General features: G+C 36.8%; 1 protein-coding gene across 1 annotated transcript in view; it reads left to right on the top strand.

The window, feature by feature from the left end:
- TTN7 (Structural maintenance of chromosomes (SMC) family protein) overlaps positions 1-20,441 on the top strand; it is a 46,289-nt gene extending 25,848 nt beyond the window's left edge. Inside the window, exons 16-29 of the mRNA XM_089985391.1 lie at positions 5,328-5,464; positions 5,568-5,769; positions 6,804-6,891; positions 6,976-7,125; positions 9,896-10,047; positions 10,167-10,358; positions 10,453-10,636; positions 10,719-10,789; positions 10,896-11,047; positions 15,385-15,553; positions 15,655-15,801; positions 17,643-17,738; positions 18,475-18,649; positions 19,931-20,441. Of these exons, the coding sequence (XP_089841517.1) occupies positions 5,328-5,464; positions 5,568-5,769; positions 6,804-6,891; positions 6,976-7,125; positions 9,896-10,047; positions 10,167-10,358; positions 10,453-10,636; positions 10,719-10,789; positions 10,896-11,047; positions 15,385-15,553; positions 15,655-15,801; positions 17,643-17,738; positions 18,475-18,649; positions 19,931-20,121 (2,106 nt within the window). The 3' untranslated portion in view covers positions 20,122-20,441. The remainder of the gene's footprint in view (positions 1-5,327; positions 5,465-5,567; positions 5,770-6,803; positions 6,892-6,975; positions 7,126-9,895; positions 10,048-10,166; positions 10,359-10,452; positions 10,637-10,718; positions 10,790-10,895; positions 11,048-15,384; positions 15,554-15,654; positions 15,802-17,642; positions 17,739-18,474; positions 18,650-19,930) is intronic.
- Positions 20,442-21,865: the final 1,424 nt, after the last annotated feature.

Below are 21,865 nucleotides of genomic sequence, written 5' to 3'. Positions count from 1 at the left end.
TGGAGAGTGAAGAACACAAATCATTATTCTCATAATTTACCAATTACTAAAACAAAAAAATAAACATTATTTAAGGAGGTGAAAGATCTATGATTCTATAATATAGTATGATAAAGTAGACAAAATTAAAAAAGAAAGGAAGTTCTTTCCAAAGTTTGCATTTGTGAAAAAATGTTAAAGAAAGACAACATAACAACGAAGAAAGACAAAATTCATATTGGTCGACTGTTTCTAGCAATAATGATATTTATTTAAAATTTTAAATAACTAACTACATCATACTAGTTGCCCCACTCTTCTGATAGAGTAAATGAGCCGAGCCTGGGTGTGCCCATGCTCGATATATCAAAGAATTCATACTTAATAGGGATGATAAGCTTAATCATGCTCGGTATACATTTTGTATAATGTGTTTTTATATTCTAACTCATATATTTTTATAATATGAATTCAAGAATTTTCCTATAATATATTTTTTATATATTATACTTATAAGTATCTCTTTTGTTTCTTTTATCATGCTCGATATACACTTGATCAACATGTAAGTTCAGAATTCACATAAAGCAAAGTCACTTCAAGAGATCAAGGAGAGAATGAAAGTCTCCAAGATCAGACACCATAATGAAACCATAAGACAACTTGTGGAGGTAGAACTTGTTTTTCATTGACTTTGAAATTGAAAACAATAATCCGTATATATCCAATAGTGAAAGAATAATAAAAGTGATCCAGTCAATCTGATCAATCACTCGTCAAAATGACTTAAAACCTACAAGAATGATAAAAAAATACTGCATTAACCCTTATTCCTAATACATAATTACACCGATACTCTACATGAATATGTCAATTTGAGGAAAATTAATAAGCAAAAGGTTGATTAAAGATGTATTCCACATATGACATGAAATATGCAAGAATCCTGACTCAGGATATTACCATGAACAAATGTTTACTTTACCATGCTAACACCATGTAATTTAGCCATACTATTCATTTACCGATGCACACCTTTTACGCATCAATAATTAAATACAAACAATTTCAATGTGCTTGTTCTTTCCATGCTATATTAGAATGATAGAGATGTAACATAGCACGATTTTCATAATACAACAAGAGTCTGATTATGTGCTGATGGCGTGATACCCATCTGCAGTACCTGCTGCTACAACATGTCACAGTGATACTCCAACTTAATCCCATATCATGTCCCCTTCTAAGTCACACAGATTCGATTAAAAGGTCGACACACCCGCGTTGACATGCCCCGACACGGGTGCGGCTTCGGACATGGGGCGGACACGGTCAACTAAGTGTCAGACTCGGTCAACGCATTGGGGCCGAGTCCATCCATATTTCGGACTCGATCAACTTTGACTGAGTCTATTTTTGTCCATTTATTAAAATTAATTTGGACTCGGGTCGGGTTCAAATCCGGACCTTACCCGGATCCAAGACGGTATCAGGGTTTGATCTTATTATTGTTATATATATATATAGCCGTGTCCCTGTGTCCAAATTTTTTGAAATTGCTCTGCATCCGCACCCACACCCATGTGACATAGCTCCCCTTGTAATGGAAAATTTCATAAAAATGGCATGTGACAGAGAGGTTTTGCAATCACTACCCTGGCAGCATAAAACTCTGAGGGCTTACCACCGAGGTTGTATCCCATGTGGTAAGCGGGTCCTGTGCCAAGCTGAAAGCTGGAATCCCTCTGCCTCGTGGGGTTTAAGAGATGGTTACGGTCTGCCTAATCCTAGCTTGCCTTAAAAAAACAAAAGAAAAAAAAATTTGAACTAGAGTCGCCATGCTTGGCTTGTGAAGGGGTTGCAGTCGTGCGGGAGAGAAGAGATGGAGAGAATCGAGATAGAGAGAGTGAGAGGAGAGCGTACCTGAACAGATTCATCCCCGGACGTCGGTGGAGGAGGTCGCCGGAACTCGGAAGTCGGTGGCCGAAAACGAGAGAGAGAGAGAGAGAGAGAGAGAGAGAGAGAGAGAGAGAGAGAGAGAGAGAGAGAGATGAAAAACAAAACCCTAGGTCCCTTTTGGTTTTGTGTTTTCACGAGTTTTGTACAATGTCTATTTTTCCCTTATTAAGAAAATGTTTTCTTTAAATTTTATGTTTTTCACGTCACGTGTTATTTTTTTTAAAGGGTAAACTCGTCTTACACGTGTTAAGCGTACGAAACACGTCCTCCTTTAAAGGGTCTCCCTTTAAAGCAAACCGTGTTTCCCTTTAAAGGGGTACGCATCTCCCTTTAAAGGGAAACATGTTTCGCTTTATAAGGGGACGCGTACCCCTTTAAAGGGAAACACGTCTCCCTTTAAAGGGGTACGCATCCCCCTATAAAGCAAAACACGTCCCCCTTTAAAGGGAGACGCGTTTCCCTTTAAAGGGAAGCACGTACCCCTTTAAGGGGAAGCACATTTCCCTTTAAAGAGGGACACACTTCCTAAATTGCACATGCGCTTCCCCATGCGTTTGCCGTGTTTCGCGCTTCCAAAGCACATCTCGGGGAAGCGCGCTTCCCCTAGTCCATAGACGTTTCCGGTAACTCTGATTTTCCCCCTTTAGTTCATACTTACAACAAAATAAAAATTCACAACCTCACGATTCACTGTTGCAGCTCCACAGTCATAGCCAGTCAAGCAGACAAAGCATTGAGTCATTCACAGAGAAAAATCAGATTACAAGTAGAGCAACAAAGAAATTAATTACAATAAAGCAACAAAGTAATAAAAATTTACCAAACAAATTAAACAAATTAAATAGACATCTTGAAAGCCCTATCAGGCCATCACCATTCACCCAAAATCGGAACCCTAAAAATTGAATCCCAAATAAACCTGTATGAAGCATATCAAGATACTGCATTTAGCCTCCGCACTAGACACCTAACCCCCCCCCCCCCCCCCCCCCCCCCCCCGAATTACGGTTCTTTTTCAAGGATCTGACCCTCCTTCTCCCCCTATTCGGTTCTCATAAACAGAGTCAGAGATACTGAAAAAGAAGGAGAAAGAGAGACTGGGAATAGTCCAGCCTTTCTCTCTCTCTCTCTCTCTCTCTCTCTCTCTCTCGAGAGAGAGAGAGAGAGAGAGAGAGAGAGAGAGAGAGGTACCTGTGGTTTAGGCTGTAGCAGGTACCAGCGTTGCCGACCTTCATCTCTGTCTCCAGCTCGCTGCAATTGTGAGCAGAGGAGAGACCCGAGAGAGGGAAAGGTTTTTGCCTCAGTTGAAAGCCCCACACCCTTTTCTGATACTTTTTTAACCTCAAACAATGTTCAAAATTGGCCTTGGGAGCCTTCACACACAGTTGACTGAGTCCGATTCGGCCAACAATGTGTCAATCTCGTGTAGTGGCCATGGCTGTGTCGCATCTCGTGCCCGCAAGTGTCATGCGTGACACGGGACCGTTTTCACATGTCCTTGTGACATATGTATCTAGTTTAAGATACATTTAGATGTCTTGGACACAAAGTGCCGTGAAAAGATCAGGTGCAATATGATTGCATAAATATTTGTGCATTAAGCACTGATCACCCTCCATCTTGGGGACAAGGCCTGTCAGGTGTGGGGCCCAAGACCTGATGGAGGATGATCGGGTGCTTAATGCACAATTTTTGTGCAATCATGTTGCACCTGATCCGGACTCCAAAGTGTCCTATATATTTAGGACATTAATTTTCATGAAAATCATCACTTATCAAAATCAAATGAAATTAGATTTACATTTTATATTGATTTAACACACTTATCTTGTAGTTTTTTTGCATCTCTCTTTTCTCTTCTTATATGTGTGTGTGTGTGTGTGTATATATATATATATATATATATATATATATATATATATATATATATATATATATATATATATATAGAGAGAGAGAGAGAGAGAGAGAGAGAGAGAGAGAGAGAGAGAGAGAGAGATGCTAACCATTTTTCTAGCTAATCTCTGTGCTAACCAGACTTTCAAAGGTTTTTTTCATGTTTTCCTTAAATATGACCGTACAAATGTGTTCTACATGCTAAATTTTATAGGAATCAACTCTTTGATACATTGCTAGAAAAGTGGTTAGCAGCTACCACCTTCTCTCTCTCTCTCTCTCTATATATATATATATAGCAATGTCCAAGTGTCTATGTTTTAAACACTTGCTACGTTCGACACTTCGTATCCGTGTCCAACACTGACAACTGTGTTAGTGTCCAAGTAACCTAGGAGTCCAATGATTGGATCATTCTTGAGCAGACCAAAGTATACATTGTGGTCTGAAGCATAGTCACAGATATCAATGATATTCTCAAAGTATCACAATATTATCGCTGTATTTTCAGCAAACAATATTATAGGAGAAATATCATGATACAACAACAACAACAACTACGCCTTCATCCCAAAACAATTGGGGTCGGCGATATGAACCAACAAAGAAAATCATTCTGGGGTCGGCGATATCATGATATTTTGAAAATATCGCCAATTTGATAATATTGGGATATTTTCAATTATTGTTACTATTTTTATTTATTTTCTACATCTTAAATGTGTTTTTCTTCTTTATTTTGCATTTTTACTTATTTTTTATTATATATTATTTTATTATCTAAACATGATATTTTCTTATTTTTGTTATATATATATTTAAGCCCCGTGATTTTCCCGAGATTTTTTTCGAGATTTATCATCAAACCTATCATATCACGAGAAATAGCCTCACCGAGATATAGCCGATACCGATATTTGTGACTATGGTATGAAGCTTTGGCTCTTTAAAAAGGCCCAAGCATAATTGAGGGTAGCTTAGTCGAGATTGGACCTTCAATCCACTTGGTCCATTTAAAGATTGGGATGAACTCCAATTTAAAAAAAAGATGTATTGAGAACCTGCATAAATCATCAGCTTGGAATTCTCCTGTGGAACCCACTCTTGCCATGAAACACCACCTTATGTTCAAGATGCATCGATAGGAAATAAATGCTTACCATGTGTTACTCGTGCACAAGGATGTACCTTATTCCTATGTACAAGATGCATGACTGAATTGGATTAATACTTTTAATGTAACACATTACGTACAAGAGGATCACAAAATGAAAGGAAAACACTGCATAGAGAATTCAAGACTTCGACAATAAAGATCATTTATACTGCTATTTTGATATTCTGACATTGTTAATTCTTGATCCATGACTGATTCTTCCTATTGTGTCACTGCGTTAAAGTATGGAATAAATTGAAGCTTAATTTCTTGTGTTTTAAGATGATTTATGATCTCTTTCCTTGTATTGCTTATTGAAAATACTTACTGTCACCAGGATATTAGGCGAGGTCTTAATTCCGTAAGAAGAATATGCAGGGATCATAACATTTCTGGAGTACATGGTCCAATTTTTGAGCTGCTTGATTGTGAGGAGAAATTCTTTACAGCTGTTGAAGTAACTGCTGGAAATAGGTCCGTAACATGAGTATGAAACATTCTACTGTCGCCTGTTATTCTCAAAATTATCTGTTGCTTCTCAGATGTTCAAAAAATAATTCTCTTCTTTTTTTGGCAGTTTGTTTCATGTAGTGGTAGAGACAGATGATATATCAGCTACAATAATTAGAATTCTTACGGCAGAGAAAGGTGGTCGGGTTACTTTTATTCCATTAAACAGAGTGAAGGGCCCACAAGTAGCTTTTCCACAAAGCTCTGATGTTGTGCCACTGCTAAAAAAGCTGAAGTTTTCATCGCGCTTTTCTCCTGCATTTGCACAGGTTTGGTCCTTTACCATTTTCAACACAAATTTTAAGTACATATCATGTGTTTCCATCATCTTCTGTGTACATGTATGTTACATGCGAGTGTGATTACATGTGTGCTTTTGTGCTTCTAATTTGCTTATGAGTTGTTTGACCCCCCTATCACTTGCTTATGTGAAAAATGAAACAGAAGGCAGCCAAAAACCAGCTTTTTCCCAGTTTGAGTTGCTAACTACCACCATGTCTCTACATCCTTGTGGCTGCAAAATGGCTCTGCTTGGTAACCAAAATAAAGCTTTTGATTGCTTTTTCATCTTGTTTTATGGTTGTGGACTGCTGGAAAACTGCGGTTTGTTTTTGGAAGTTGTTTCTTTAAAGGAATCTGGACAGTGGCAGGTGCCACAATTGTTACTGCATGCTTGACCCCTAGAATATCGGGCAATCTAGAAAATCATCCTGTTAAAGAATGCACAGAATGTTTCCAATTATTATTTTGCTGGGCCATTTCTCATGGTTAAAGTTGGCTCTTAATGATGTGCATGGTAATGGCCAGCAAGGGCTGTGATGTGACACCTGAGGTTCCCCAAGGGGGACATGAAATTGCGAAGTGATGTAGGGAGAAGAAATGCTAGTGAAATACATATATCTATCTAGAGATTCATTTGCTGTATATTGTTTATTAATATATGTATCTTTGACAGCTTATTATTGTCAAATCATGATTTTTATTATGTGCATATAATTCTTTGAAGCTTATAAATTCAAGTGTATGCTGCTCATTAATGCATTCAAGTATTTGACATTTTTTGTTTGATGAATGCATACCCAAACTAAATAAAATTGTCAATGCAAATTTTGTTCTTTATTTTTTTTTGGGTGTGACGGGGGTTAAAATTCGCTGCCTAAATAATAGGACTGTGACTATAGGAATAGTGTCAGATGGATGATAATAGAGACTTGAATTAATGTCTGTTTGCAACATTCCAGTTCCTCTTTTGAATTATTTCTCTGTTTTGACACCACGGTTACTTGAACAATGCGTTTGATAGGTTTTTGGTAGAACTGTAGTTTGTCGTGACTTGGATGTCGCCACAAAGGTTGCACGTTCAAATGCACTAGATTGCATCACTTTGGAAGGTATGGTCTATGAATATTTTGTATTTTATTTTCTCCACATATTTTTCTTGTTTGGAAAATCATTTGCTTAAACATCTAATGCAGGTGACCAAGTAAGCAAGAAAGGTGGGATGACAGGGGGATTTTATGATTATAGACATTCAAAATTGAAGTTGATTAAGTCAATTCGCCAGAATGTGAGCTCTATCAAATCAAAGCAGGAAGACTTGGAAAAAATTAGAAACTCTATTCAAGATATCCTTACAGAAGTCTTGCTCATATCAGCACTAGTTTTCTTCTTCTCTGACTGTTAGTGTCTGGTTATCTCTTTGACCTTTTCTTACACATGCATGGATGCACACAAACATCTCCCTAAGCTGCCATTTTCTTCTCTCTATTATTCCTCTATGTTCTATCACATTCAATTATGGATATTGGATTTATAAAAATGCTTAGTTGTGTTATTGCTTGTCCTGGGAAAAGCCTGTTGCATTTTCTGATATCAATATGCAAATGCATGCTGCGCTGTTGGGGTATTTATGCTTGTATGCATGCACACATTAGTTCAGGTTATAAATCTTCTTTTCGGATATGCATTCTTGTATGCAAACAGAAAAATGGTATATTGCTTCAAATGTGTACGGCATAGACCACTGCGCAAGAATTGCCTGCCGGTTACCTTTTGGTAGTTATGGTGAGCCAGAATTGTCTGCCAGATTGGTTGTGTAAATGAGATCTTGGGCGTTAATGACAGTTCATCTACTCACTGAACTTTGCAACTTATGTGAGACGGTCCGCCTCCTGCAATTGTGTATTGAAATTCAAGAGTAAGATCTTCACCCTACAGGAACCATTTAGGCTGTATAATTTAATGGGTGGAGAACTCTTGCAAAAGGTCACTGGTATAGGAGTCTCTGGTCAGTACAGCAATGGTCCCTGGTGTAATAGTCTGTGGTCTTCAGTTAAAAGGATCAAATGAATAAAATAACAAGGGCCTTTGAAGGGTGGGGCCTTGGGGGAGTCGTGATGCATTCATTTGGAGAATTTTGGGGGAATCACATCTCTCGCTAGGCAGTTTTGTATATGCATGTCAGTGTTTATATACATACACGTTCCTATTAAATTCCTTGGAACTTTGCTTTGTTTTGAAAATTGTAACGATTTTAATAATTAAATATTGTATTCTCTTTTGAGCCTGCGTAAGCTTGATAAGGAAGGGAGCAGCCAGCCGTACATGACAATCATTGGGTAAATAATGGTTGCATTTTTTAAAACAATCTAAATTTCATTTTTGTATTTAAAATTCCTAATCATATTTATTTTGCTGATATTTTCCTGTAAAAAAGGTAGTTCTCTCCTTGGATATGTATGTGTTTATTCACTTTAGTTCTGTTCGTCCAATCCCACTTTCACTTGTTTGTTGCTTCTGTTTTCACTTCTGTATCACTTCCACTTCACATTTGCTTCTATTCTCGATTCCTGAACGTTTCATGCTTCATGCATTTTATGCTGCTCTTTTTCCTGCTTTCGCTTCATACATCACTTCTCATATCCATTTTGTATCCGAGTAACTGTGGTTTCTACTGCATGTTACATAGTAACTGTCCGCATGATTGGTAATCAATTGAGATTAATCCTCAGTAAATCTTGATTAATCAAGAGGAAAATCTTTCAACTTTGCCACAAATGTTTTGGCTAATCATGATTGATCAGTAAGTTAACAAATCATGTGTAATCAGTTAATCATTATTAATAATTTATATTGAATTTGTTATGATATAATTCAAATCTTCCTAAACTCTGCTAATTATAAAAATGAAATCTGTTATTGTGACCTCAACATCATGCTGCTCATGGTGTTTCACGATAAGTGCTGGAAATGAATGGAGAAGTGGTGGAACATGCGGAACTCATAAAAGCAAAACTTTTACTCAAATTAATCATATTGAGTGGGCATATCAAATTAAAAAAATAAAGCCCATGAAAATAAAAGGCAGGAATTGAAAGCTTGTGATATGTTTTACCTGTACCTAATTTTAGATAAGATATACATAGTTTTTACTATCCTCATAAACATCTTATGTAATTTCAACTTATAAAATTGTAAAAATGATCTGATATAACTTCAAGGGTTGATATACTTTCTTTATATTTTTCATCTTTTTGTTCATAGTCATACCATACTCTCTCTCTCTCTCTCTCGTGCATTCACACACGTGCTTGTGTTTTGTATTGTTTTAATGTGTAAAAGGAAGGACAGTCACCTCAAATTGCCCCTTTTTTTGGTAATGTGGCTGCGGTATTGATGTTTCAGAGAAATTCTGGTTGCTCATTGGCTGGGATGCTAATTGCCAACAATTGGTGATTTGACTGATAAAATGATGATTGCAGCCACAGTGGCATGTTGTAGTGCTGCAGAAGGCAGACAGTTCCCTGTGGAACACCTAAAAGTTCTTCGGAAGCATAGTTCTGATCTGGCCAAAAAACTGCTTTTACTATGCTCCATAAATTGTATCTCATTTAGTTCCGGTTAAGAACTGTCTGGTCTGGATAAATATACTTTTAGATTACATTACTGTTGTGAAAAATGCATTCATGATCCCACTCTACCATGGATCTGATCTCTACAATCCTGCATGGAGAAATGAATACCAAGTTCTTATTCCTTTTCTGGACTTAGTTTGAAAAGAAAATGTGTTTTCCTGTATTTGCTTGATTGGAAGGAGCTAAAACAAACAGAACTATGGGTTTCCATTGGGACGGTAGCGAAAGTACCCCTGTGGTATATATATATATATATATATATATATATATATATATATATATATATATATTCTTATCAACTTTTTCATATATTTACAATGAAAGTTTACAAGGTAGAGGATATGGGCTCTTCAACTAGTTCTACCCAATCCTGGATATTTTCTACATTGTCCTGACCAATGATAAAATGCATCTGCTCTGCTGGGTGCTTTAGTGGTATCACTGTTTATGCCAGACCTGTCTTTTCCTTTACTTTTCATACAGATAGACCAAGAAATTACTAGGTTGGTCACTGAGCAGCAAAAGGTAGATGCAAAGCTTGGTCATCACAAGTCTGAAATGGAACAAATCAAGCAGGATATTTCAAATGCCAAGAAGCAGAAGCAGTCAGTCTGTGATGCCCTTGAGAAGAAGGTAGCTGCAATAACATCCTTGAGACTTGACATGTTCTTTTTTTTTCTTGGTTCGTTTTTCTCCTTTGTTCAGCTTTTCTTTTCTTTTTTCTGAATAAAGTGGTTAATTATGCTTCACAGAGAAAATTGCATGGAACGTGTGAAAACCATATTGCTCAGTTAAGAGCTGGCATGTCTATTAAAGTTGCTGAAATGAAAACAGATCTGGTTGATCAACTAACACCTGAAGAGAGAGATGATCTTTCACGGCTGAATCCAGAAATAACTGAGCTTAAAGAACAGCTTGTTGCCTGCAAAACAACCAGAATTGAGGTGATGCTTCTCGAACTGCTGTGATGTCTGTAGTATTTTAATTCTTTTTGTTTCCCCTGGAATAGTTCTATCAATAATTTTTGCTGGATTGCAGGTTGAAACCAGAAAAGGTGAGATTGAGACCAATCTGTCAACTAATCTTGTAAGACGCCAAGAGGAGTTGAAAGCAACGATATCCTCAGAAAATCTGAAGGCTTCATCTTCAGAACTTGAACAGAAAAGGGATGAGCAAAAACATGCAAAAACGTCAGTTAACGAAATAACAAAGCAGTACAATGGTAAGAAACTAAGGATATGCCAAACTATGACTTGTTTTGATGCTTGTGGTTTTGATTGTGATATGCACATTGTTTCTCACAGTAATGATCGAGAATGTTCAAAGCATTACCAGAAAGATAAATGCCACTAAAAGTGAGAAAGAAAGGCTTAAGGTATTCCCTTCAGATGCAATTTGGCCTTTGGCAACTAGTGCTTATGGTATCTAAGGGGTTTTATTGGGTGCGTATTTAAAACCTAATGTCTTGGGGCAATTGGCAGGCTATAGAAGACAATTACCAACGCACCATTCAGGATGAAGCTAAAATGTCAGAGCAGCTAGTTAACAAAAGAAACATTTTGATATCTAAACAAGAAGATTACATGAAGAAAATCAGAGACTTAGGCTCACTACCTTCAGATGCTTTTGAGAAGTACTGATCTCAGCATTTTTCATCTTTATGGTGATGCTTATATTCTTCTAATGCATATGTTCTTGTAGTAATTCAAAACCATCATGAAGACAATATTTCTGCTTCTTTTTTGAGTAAATTACAAATAGCGGTCCAAATTATCAGCTATGTCACATGGGTGCGGGTGCGGGGGTGCGGCACTTTTAAAAAACCTGGGTGCGGCGGTGCGGCAAAAGTATAAAAATTTATATATATATATATATAATTTTTAAGTTTTAACAGTTAACAACAGATATACATAGCTAACAGAAAAAAAAAACAAGCAAACAGCCTTAATTTGTGCCATCAAGTGTGATGGGAATGATTTGAATGGTTTCCTTCTTCTCCATAACTCACCAAACACAAAGTACAGAAAATTGAATCACGATTACAGCAAGCAAACACCGCAAAACTTCAAGGATAAGCACTACCAATGGGAAGCCAAAACTGATACCCACAAGAACCACACAAGAGTCACCACCCAAATTGCTACAATAGGTAATGCCAGCAGAAATATCACAATACTGGTGCCAGTAGGCAATTATTACTACCTACAGTAATATTAAGACACCAGCAACACCAAAACTTGACTATAGAATAAAGAACCAGTTACCGTCCAATACAAAATACCCAAACCGTCAATAGAACTCACTTGAATCTCAATATTAGGCACCCAAATCACATTCAAAGGCTTACTAACTCAAAAGTGACCTGAATCCATCTGATTTGCATACCCAAAAGCTACCGATAAGACCAAATCTAAGTCACATGCCCAAATCTCTTTACCACCGTCCTTATAAATTGCATTATCTTAAAATACAGATTTTGCATCATCTAAATGAGAGAGATTGAAGGGGAGAATGAGAGAGAGAGAGAAAGAATGTGTACCAGACGGTGTCGCTCAAGGTCGTCGCCGACGTCGGGGTAGGGAGACAGGTCGTCCCTGGCATCAGGTCGGCGTCGAGGTTGGGTCATCGCATAGTCGAGGTCGAGAGCCTCCTCTCAACCCTTTTTATCGGGCTTCTTTTTTTTTTTAAAGTCCAAACGTTGGACATTTTGACCCTGGGTGTGTTGACCGCACCCAAGGTCCGGTTGACCGCACCCGCGTCGCGTCACGTCGACGTGGGTGTGGCACCCGGTTGGCTGAATCCCTGTGACATAGCTTATCAGCTATTTACAAATGCCACCCAACTTTAAGGTGCATTACATTTAACCGTCTGTTTCTGCTTAATGGCTGCTTATATGATAATTTAAAAATCTATTAAAAATCTGTTGAATAAACAAAACATGCAAGTGATCAGTGAAGCGACTGACTTCTGGGGGAGTTACGGGTGTCACACACTTGCTAGATAGATCACAAATGGACATCATGACTCTTCTTTTATTTCTTTTTTGTTTAATTTAGTGGTTATTGCACTCTGAATTCTTTATTTATGCAATTGTCTTGAGACTTATCACTTATTATTCAATAAAAGTTTGCTTTGGTAGGGATGATAAGTATAAGCTCTATTGTGGTTGGTTGTTTTATCCAATTGGGAGTGAAACTATAAAGGCCCCGGGTCTGGGAATATTTCTGCAATGGTTTTAAAAAAAAATCTGCATTTCCAAGGGTTGTGAATTAGGGTCGTTACAATTAGATTAAGAATTAAAAAGTTCTAAACAAAACTAAACACTGAAAAACGCAGGGAAGTACTTGAAATATGCAATTTTTTCTTTATTTTTCAATTTAAAACAGTTTGTCAAAAAACACTGATAAGAATGAGTTTTTAATACAATTTTTTGACAGATCATGCATAAAAAGGAATGAATAAAATGCAAAACTTTTGCATGATGTGTCATGAAATGTTTCAGTAGCTCTAGTCTACATAGGGATCATTCGTTAGATTTTTGCATGAGATAATACACTTCTCCAGCATGTTTTTAGATCACATATACCTTTATATTTCAAATTTCTCCATGACACATATTGCATAGTTCCTTGTGATAATTATATACATAAAACCTACCAGCTTCTTCCTAGATGCTAGATAATCTGGAGTTTGATACCATGAAAAGATCCTGAGGATGGATTAGGAGCAAGAACCAGATCAACTTGTAACAAGTCTGGGTTCAGGGTCTGAAAACTTAGTGACTTGGGAATTGACACAGCATTGCTTGATTTTCAACTTGGTAACTTGGCTGGATGATGCTAACACTTGATATGTCTGTTGGGTGCTTGCACACATGTATCACTATGTCTCACAAGTACTGGTGCTAGTATGTTGTACAACATGGGCACAACTGGCGCGGCATGGTTGTTTTTCAAAAGTACTGGTGCTAGCATGTGCATGTACTTATATTCTTGTATAAAAGGTATGGTTGCTTGGCCAAAAACGTCAACATTGAACCTGAAGGCTGCATATGTGATGTAGAAGCGCAATTGTGTGATGATACATGGGGCAGCTGCATGCTTGTCTGTACATGTAGCTGCATGTTGACTGCGTACATGATGTAGACTAGCTGCATGATTTCTCATCAGACACAGTCACAAAGTACATGCATTGAAAGTAGTGGCAAACATCGCATGCAAAGACGCTATCTTAGATCTTAAAGCGACCCTACTTGAAGAATTAATATATTCCGAGTCTTAGGATGAAAGCACTTTTTAATCGTTGTAGCTGTTGGCATATACGACAAACCTGCAAACATTTGCTCTACTCGAGCTTATTTCTCAAGGATTTATTGATGCATAAAAAAAAGACAACCAAAGATCTTAAGATGTGCATAGTATGCATGGTTGTTATATAAGATATAATGGGGTATTTGCCTAATTCAACACCTTTGGGAGGTGCCTATTATGAAGTTATTTGTCCAAGCCTCAATATTTTGTGTTGTGCCTATTATGAACTTATAATTATAGTCATTGAGAGCTCCCATTGTGTATAAATAGGGACTACTTGTCCCCACTCATGTTAATGCTTTCCCTAAGCATTTTATCCTCAATAAACTTTATTTTTTTACTTTTTGTGTTCAATTTAGGGTCTTTGTAGCCATTGTATGCACTTGTGTGTTTTTGTATTCTTTGGCATTGTATTGTCCCTTGTAGGACTTGTATTTGTTCGTGTGCACATTGTGTTTTTGCTTTCCGCTTGTTTCATTACAATTTGCTTGTTTGATGCATAAATTGATGGAAAATAAGTTCTTTTATTGTTAATTCGTTATATCCAAAAGAGGAGTCACTTTGAAGTGAAAATCCTAAAAATCCCAAATTCCAGAGCAAAACTGTCTACAATTGGATATCAGCAAATTAATTGATTGGAACCTGATGAGGGGAAATTATGTGTGGAATTTAACTGGATCCATTGTTAATTAAATGTACTTTCTTAAACAAATGGTTTAAGTGGATCTGTTCAGCTGGATATTCTGTCCATGTCTGATCTGTTGGCATCATTCATCACGTAAATGTCGTACATCCATATCTGTGGGATATGATATTTTTGAACATGATTCAACATAATTTATAGTTTTCCGTTATGTTTATAATCTGTAAAATGTTATTGTGTGGGATGTGGAATGCATGCCACTTTTTCGTGGACAAATTCTTTCTTGTCTTTTTATGATCATCTTGACATTATGAGACTTTACAACAATGTTGTCTGAATGGACCTGAATCGGCCCAAAGACGATTCAAAAGGGGCCGATTCAGGGTGTTGATTCAACTAATATTTTTTAATATTTTTAAGAGGGTTAATTTTTTTTTAACATTTTTATTTTTTTTAAAAATTTTTAATCAGACATGTCATCCGATGGTGAAAAAGTACCGATTCACAAAGGATTCGATTCAATTTGATTTATAGTTCAGAGGATTTTTTGATAAACCGACTCACCTACTGAACCGATTTTTAACAACCTTGCTTTACAATGATTAGTTTACTTTTTGGGCTATTTTGGTCTTTCATCTTTTAATTGTACCATTTGTTGTAAAGTATTCTGATAAGTGGAGTTAGCCTTGATGAGTTTAAGGGCCTTTAAGTATCTAGGTAGTTTTTCTTCATAGGATGGTACTCTTGGTGTTTTCTCAATGTTATGGTTCCAAATATCTAATTTGCTCCTTTCATAGAGCTGCATTTTTTTTAGTTTTTACTCAATGTGCTCTTGGTTCGCACAGTACTAAGTTAGGTTGCACATTTTATTTTCTTGACCTAGCTTGTCTGTGAAGCTGAATCATGCAACTTTTAATAATACTAGAAATGCCAGTCTCATTTAGCAATTCGTGCTTTCATCCTCTTGAATATCAAGTTCAATACCTAGAGTTTAAAAATTATTCTTGAACTTGTCAGGTACAAACGAAAGAACATCAAAGAGTTGCATAAAATGCTTCACAAGTGCAATGAGGAGCTAAAACAGTTTAGTCATGTCAACAAAAAAGCCCTTGACCAATATGTCAATTTCACAGAACAAAGGGAGGAGCTTCAGAAGCGGCAAGCTGAACTTGATGCAGGTGATGAGGTATCATTGAGTGTGACATGCCTTTACCTATCAGATTTCCATGTTTTTTCGGGTTAATCTATATGAAAAGAATGCTAATCTGATCAGCATCTTTTATGTAGAAAATTAGAGAGCTCATATCAGTTTTGGATCAGCGAAAAGATGAATCGATAGAACGCACTTTCAAAGGCGTGGCAAAGAATTTTCGTGAAGCATTTGCAGAGCTTGTACAAGGAGGCTATGGTTCCTTGGTGATGATGAAGAAAAAGGTTAATCTCTTGTCTCCTGAAAACTCTGATTTTACTAATGACAAATTTTAAAAGACAATAAAGATCATAGAACTGAATAGATGAAGTTACAGAGTCACTTTCAATCATGTCCAGCACAAGTTGCATCCATAAAGTGTCGTGTATGCTTTGTGTCCTTTTCTATCAACACAGGACACATGCTAAGTGGTGTGTGTGTGTGTGTGTGTGTGAAATAGCGGATTAAAAGATGCCCTTTCCTATAATTTACAGTTACAGAAAAATACAACTTAGTACATGTTACAAGAGTGCCTCAGACTTTGATACATGGGGAGCGAGCAGAAAAAATAAAGGGCAGATTTTTTGTTTTTTTGTTTTGGCTGGGGAGGGGTTGTGGTGGTGGGTGGTTGTGGAAACCTCCTTAACATTTGTTTGGTGCAACATACCATCAAGTGTGAGTGTATGGAAGAGACCCTTTTCAATGGAAAAGGCTCGTGGGACATGAACCAACCTTAATCTTACAAGTGGTGGTGTTATTAACTTATTAACTATCCATTAAACAGAACGTTTGATCATTTCACCTCTTTTTGGTTTCCATTTGATAATGATTAGTCCTATTTTTGTAATAATGTCAGCTACTGTATTATCCACATATATGGAGGAATTGATTGGTCCTAGCCATTTATCCTCCTAACCATACTAACCACATCCCAAAAGTGTAGTTACATGGCTTTTCTGCTTAATCTAAACCTGTAGGTGTTTATCCATTCTATTTTCTAAAAAATGCTTTGGTTCAAATTAAATTAATGATAAACTTGATTTTTTATTGTAAAATTTTGGTGCAAAATGAGCTGCTGATTTTTATATCTATCTAAATTCATCTAATTGTGAAAAATACCTAATCTAATACATGTTTTCATCTAACTACGAAAAATACATCTGCAGGAACTGATCAAGCAAAAAATGCTGCAACTATGCTTTTTTCAAATAGTTAGGAAGTTTAGGAGGATAAAAGATAAAATGGTTATATATGTAGAGTAGGGTATAGGTATGTATGAAAGGAATTAGGTGCAAGTTACGTGTGAGCGGAGATTTTTAGGCCTTTACTCAATTTTCTTTTTCAAAATCTTGACCATACAGATGTGATGTACATGCTTGATTTTATATGAATCAACTCTTGGATTGTCTGATTCTGACAAGTGAGTATATTTTTAGTCTTTGAAAACCAATGGCCCAAAATTTTAAGTTGTATTTTTTCATTAGAAAATCACGATCCAAGTGTCAATTCCTAGCAAATGGACTATGCTGAACACATCTACAGGATCAAAGTTGTGAAAACCATACATGAAGTACACACACACGCAAGCTCACATATGTACATGCATACCACACATACATGCACGCTTGTGCGTCTATGTATCCATTTTCATTAGGACCCTGTTAAATATCATAGTTGCAGGTTTTTTTTGCATAATCTAAACATGTAGAGATGTGTTTACCATAGGTTACTTAATAGAAAGCTGGCATTGGGGCTGTTCTTGGGAGGGTGGTGGAACTCCATCTTGCCCAGGATCGATTCACCCTGCGATTAGACCTGTGGCTTGCCTGATGGGTGTTTTTTGCTGGCTAGGCCGTTTGCCTGGGGTTTACTATCTCGGGGGGGTGGTGCATTTTTACATTTAATACTGGACTTATTCGTTGTATGCCTTGTAGCAATTATATGATTTCATAGTAAGATATTAACTGTAGTTTGTTGAAATACATTGTCAGTCTGTATGTTCCTGTGTCTATCATATCTTTGATTTTTTAACCTGTATATATAATCTGTGATTTTGTTTTTAATCTTGTTTTTCTTTTCCCCATAGGATGGAGAACTTGGAGATGATGATTATGATGAGGATGGGGCTCGTGACGCTGATCCTGAAGGAAGAATAGAGAAGTATATTGGTGTGAAAGTGAAGGTATGCATTTACACTTACATTCCCTGTTATTTGTTGTATTGAACTGCCTCAGTTTTCAGAAGAAAAAAGAGAAATTATTAGAATATTTTCATTACTTAAAACGCCTCCATTTTTTTGTTCTTTAGTTAATGTGTATCATTCAACTGGGAAGCCAATGGCTGTTACTTCCTTGCACTAAAAGCAACAGCTATAAATTAACATTTTTCCTATGCTAACAATGACATCATAAGATCCTGCACAATTACAAAACCACGCACACTTCACAATTAATTTTATATAGGTTTATTACTGCTCATTTGGGTGAAGATACAATACCAGGATTTTTAGTGATCCAAAATTTTGAATAAAATCAGTTTTTTGCCAAAATCCAGTTTACCAAAACCTACCCTTTATGTTTAGATCCACATCAAGAGGGTACCATCCTAGTCATTTTCCAGCTGGTGGGTGGCTGGAAAATGATTGAAAAGGTAACAAATGATAAGAAATGTTTATGTCTGTGTTTTGGCTATCCACTAGCTGAAAAATGACCATGATAATGCCATCCATGTTGGACTGTGCTGTCCTATCAATTCTCGACCAGAGTCTGGCTATAATATGGCCGGTGGTTTGTTAGGAAAGGGGCAAAGATGGAGGGGGATGAAAGTTATTGGCCGCCCTTCCCTGCTGATAAACCTTAATAGTGAATTTCCATCTTCACGGAGTGTGCATATGTAATTTTCTGCCCTTTGTGTTACAGGTTTCCTTTACTGGACAAGGCGAGACTCAGTCAATGAAGCAGCTCTCTGGAGGTCAGAAAACTGTGGTGGCTTTAGCATTGATTTTTGCCATACAACGTTGTGATCCTGCACCTTTTTACCTCTTTGATGAGATAGATGCAGCCCTGGATCCACAATACAGAACAGCAGTTGGAAGTATCCTAGCACTGTTCTTTCCCAGCTTCTTGTGCCCCCTCTCTCTCTCTCTCTATATATATATATATATATATGTACACACACACACACCATATCATGATGAGCCCCTTGGTTGCATAGGTGCAATCACTGCATGAGGCAACCACTGGGAGATTTTTGGCATGTTGTATTCTTTCTGTTATAATAGGGTTGAGTCCTTGTGATGACTTTGGTCATTTCTTGGTGGTGTTATCTTAGTAAAACACATGCTATTATATTTATTCCTCCGAAGGATGAATCTTAGGTCTTATCAGCCATACTGAGCATACCAAATGGTTCTGAAGGTTTAGGCCTTGATTAAGCTTGGCTGGTCATATACAGAACCTCTTAAGGGTGTACCACACACACACACACACACACACACACACACACACACACACACACACACGGCCGCCTGCCTGCCCATGCGCACGTTCTCATGTCTGTCCATGTGCTTCTTTTTGATGCAATATTAATTCATTCAGTTCTATTAGTTTGGTGCTACTCTGGGTTTCTCTAGGTTGCAAACATCAAATCATGTGATGGACCATGGGTCTCAAATGCTAGTTCTCCATTTCTCATAAGCTGTACAACCTGCGAGGTAGACAGATAGGTATATATATTTTGTACTATGTATAATTATTTATTAACTAAGTTTCAACAAAATGATAATAAGCTAGGCTCAACCAACTTATGTGACACATGCACACACATTTATTTTTGGAATAACAATCATACCATTATGCCCCATCCATGACCCAGATTCCAGGTAACTGGTTTAGACACGACTCAGGTTGCAATTCTGAGAAATTACTTAGATTTAATGAACTGCTTGATTTGGATATGAAAGGCCTGTCCTGCCCATTATGTTATTCATTTTTCTAATTAGTCTTAGTTATTGATAAATTCAGTGATAGTAACTTGTTTTCTAATTATGTTGGAGTCGGCAAAGAAATATTTATCTGAAGAGTCAGCAGGAGTGAAGTTAAAAGTCCCTGCTTCGTGGCCTTGATTATGGTTTGTGCTTATCTATTCAACAAGGTGATATGTGAAATTGTTCGTATTTATTTTTAGTGTGCATGTGCTTTCATCAGTCTTGGACTATTCCAATTAATAATTTCAGCTGATCTGTTTTTTTGATATTACTTATCAACTGATGTTTTATCTATTGGTTTATCCTGCAAAAGGTTGTTCTCACTCTGTTTGTTGGGTTTATCATCTTTTCTTCCCTGAATTTCCCGTGGAACCTTTACTGTTTCCAAGATATGATCAGGCGCCAAGCAGATGCTGCAAACACACAGTTTATCACAACCACATTCCGCCCGGAGCTTGTGAAGGTTGCAGATAAAATATATGGTGTCAGTCACGTACACAGAGTCAGCCGTGTAAATGTGATCTCAATTGAGGAGGCACTCAATTTTATCGAGCTGGATCAGAATCAGCAAAATGACTAAATCTAACGTTTTGTTTTTTGATCTTACTGATAGATGTATGTGATTTTTGTTTTTCTCTTAATGTATGGTTCTGTCTGTGTTGATCTGGGTTGCAATGCGTTCTCACCAGCCTAGTGTATTCTGTAGATACTTGATTTTATCTTCATGTTCAATTTAGTCTTTTTTTAGGCATTCTTTCAAACGTTGTGCTAATTGTTTTATTTTATTTTATTTTATTGTGGTTTGATGCATAAGATGTGGTCAGGTATAGGTAGATATGTCAGGTCGATAATGTCGAGTCATCCATGTAAATACCATGTCAGAGGCAGTATTTCCTTGCATTTCTGGTTTCTGTGTGTGGGGGTTGGGGGAGAAGGTTCAGATCAGAAAATGTTTGCCTCTGTATATATGCTTTAATTATATGTTGCACCATAGTGGTTTCGTCTTTGTAATTGAAATCCAACATTGAGAGTGGCTTGATTTTTAGTTTGCCTACTTATTGTGTTTGATAGATGTAAATAAGTCGGAGGCTTGAGCCAAAAACAAGTTCCAGCCAAGCCTGAGCTGGCTCTGTCTTTATAACGAATACAATTTTTTACTTTTTTGCCTTTAAGCTTGGGTTTGTTTTCCCTTAATTATGCTGCAACGCATATTTTATGTTTCTAAATCATAAGCGATTTGGTTCAATTTATGCAAAAAAGGGTTTTGTTATAGCATTCAAATGAGCCAAACGTAAGTATATATTTAATATGAAATAAATTTCTTTTCTAAGTTTTACTGTGTAAGCAAAAATAATATATGAAACTGGGTTATACATCCATGCTAAATGGGTTTTTTTGTCTTTTCCGTCGCTGTTCCGACCCCATAAATGTGTTGGGCATGGTTGATTTACTAGGAATTCACATCTGGATCATGTGTTTTTGATGAAAAAATGATATTTGGAGCCTCTGAAATTTATAAAGATTTTTGGACTGTTGATTTTTTAAACCTTATACAAACCCACCCATGTGTCCGGATCCAACTCTTTAACAGCCGATCCCTATAAAATCAATTACGTAGGTCACATCTGTACGGCTAGAATTTAAAAATAAAACAAAAAAGTTCAAAAACCCATTTAACATGTTTCATTTAAAGCAGGCGTATTACCCTTATGGAGCTACAATAAAAAAATTGTTCGTGTGTGCAAAAATATTAGTCCACTTGAGTGCATCATGTTTTTGCTTTCATCAGTGATTTAATTAGCCAGAAACAAGGGGAACTGGTCATGATTTTAGGTGCCATCCTACAACATTGTGGCTGATCTAATTATTGAATGGTGTTGGTCAAGGGAATGAGGTATTATTGATTATTAAGTTTAAAAGCAATCCAGTTATTGGTACTGAGGTTGCTTGTATGATTGGGCATGTAACTCTCAGTTTTAATCAACAAAATTAGATGTTGATAAAGGGAGAAAATCAACATGGTGAATTCCAGCATCCTTATTGCAGGAAACTGTCTAGACTCCTTTAATTTACATGCACCGAACCACCATATGTTATACAGTACTCACTTGATTTACATATATATTTGATCTCTAAGTATAAAATCTAACTTTTGGTTTGTGTTTAGCATGTTTTATTGACTATTTTTTGTGCCCAAAAGTTGGGCTCCAACATGATCTCTTTATGTTATTTTTAAGCCATTCTCATCTTCATGGATGTGTCAGACATTAATTTTCTCCATCTTGAGAATCAAATCTTATGGTATGTTTTGGATGATTAAACAT

The sequence above is a fragment of the Nuphar pumila genome, chromosome 13 (genome assembly GCF_984573655.1).
Source record: "Nuphar pumila chromosome 13, dmNupPumi1.hap1.1, whole genome shotgun sequence".
Lineage (NCBI taxonomy): Eukaryota > Viridiplantae > Streptophyta > Magnoliopsida > Nymphaeales > Nymphaeaceae > Nuphar > Nuphar pumila.
Note: the sequence above shows the minus strand (reverse complement) of the source record. Positions and strands in the feature narration are given on the sequence as shown.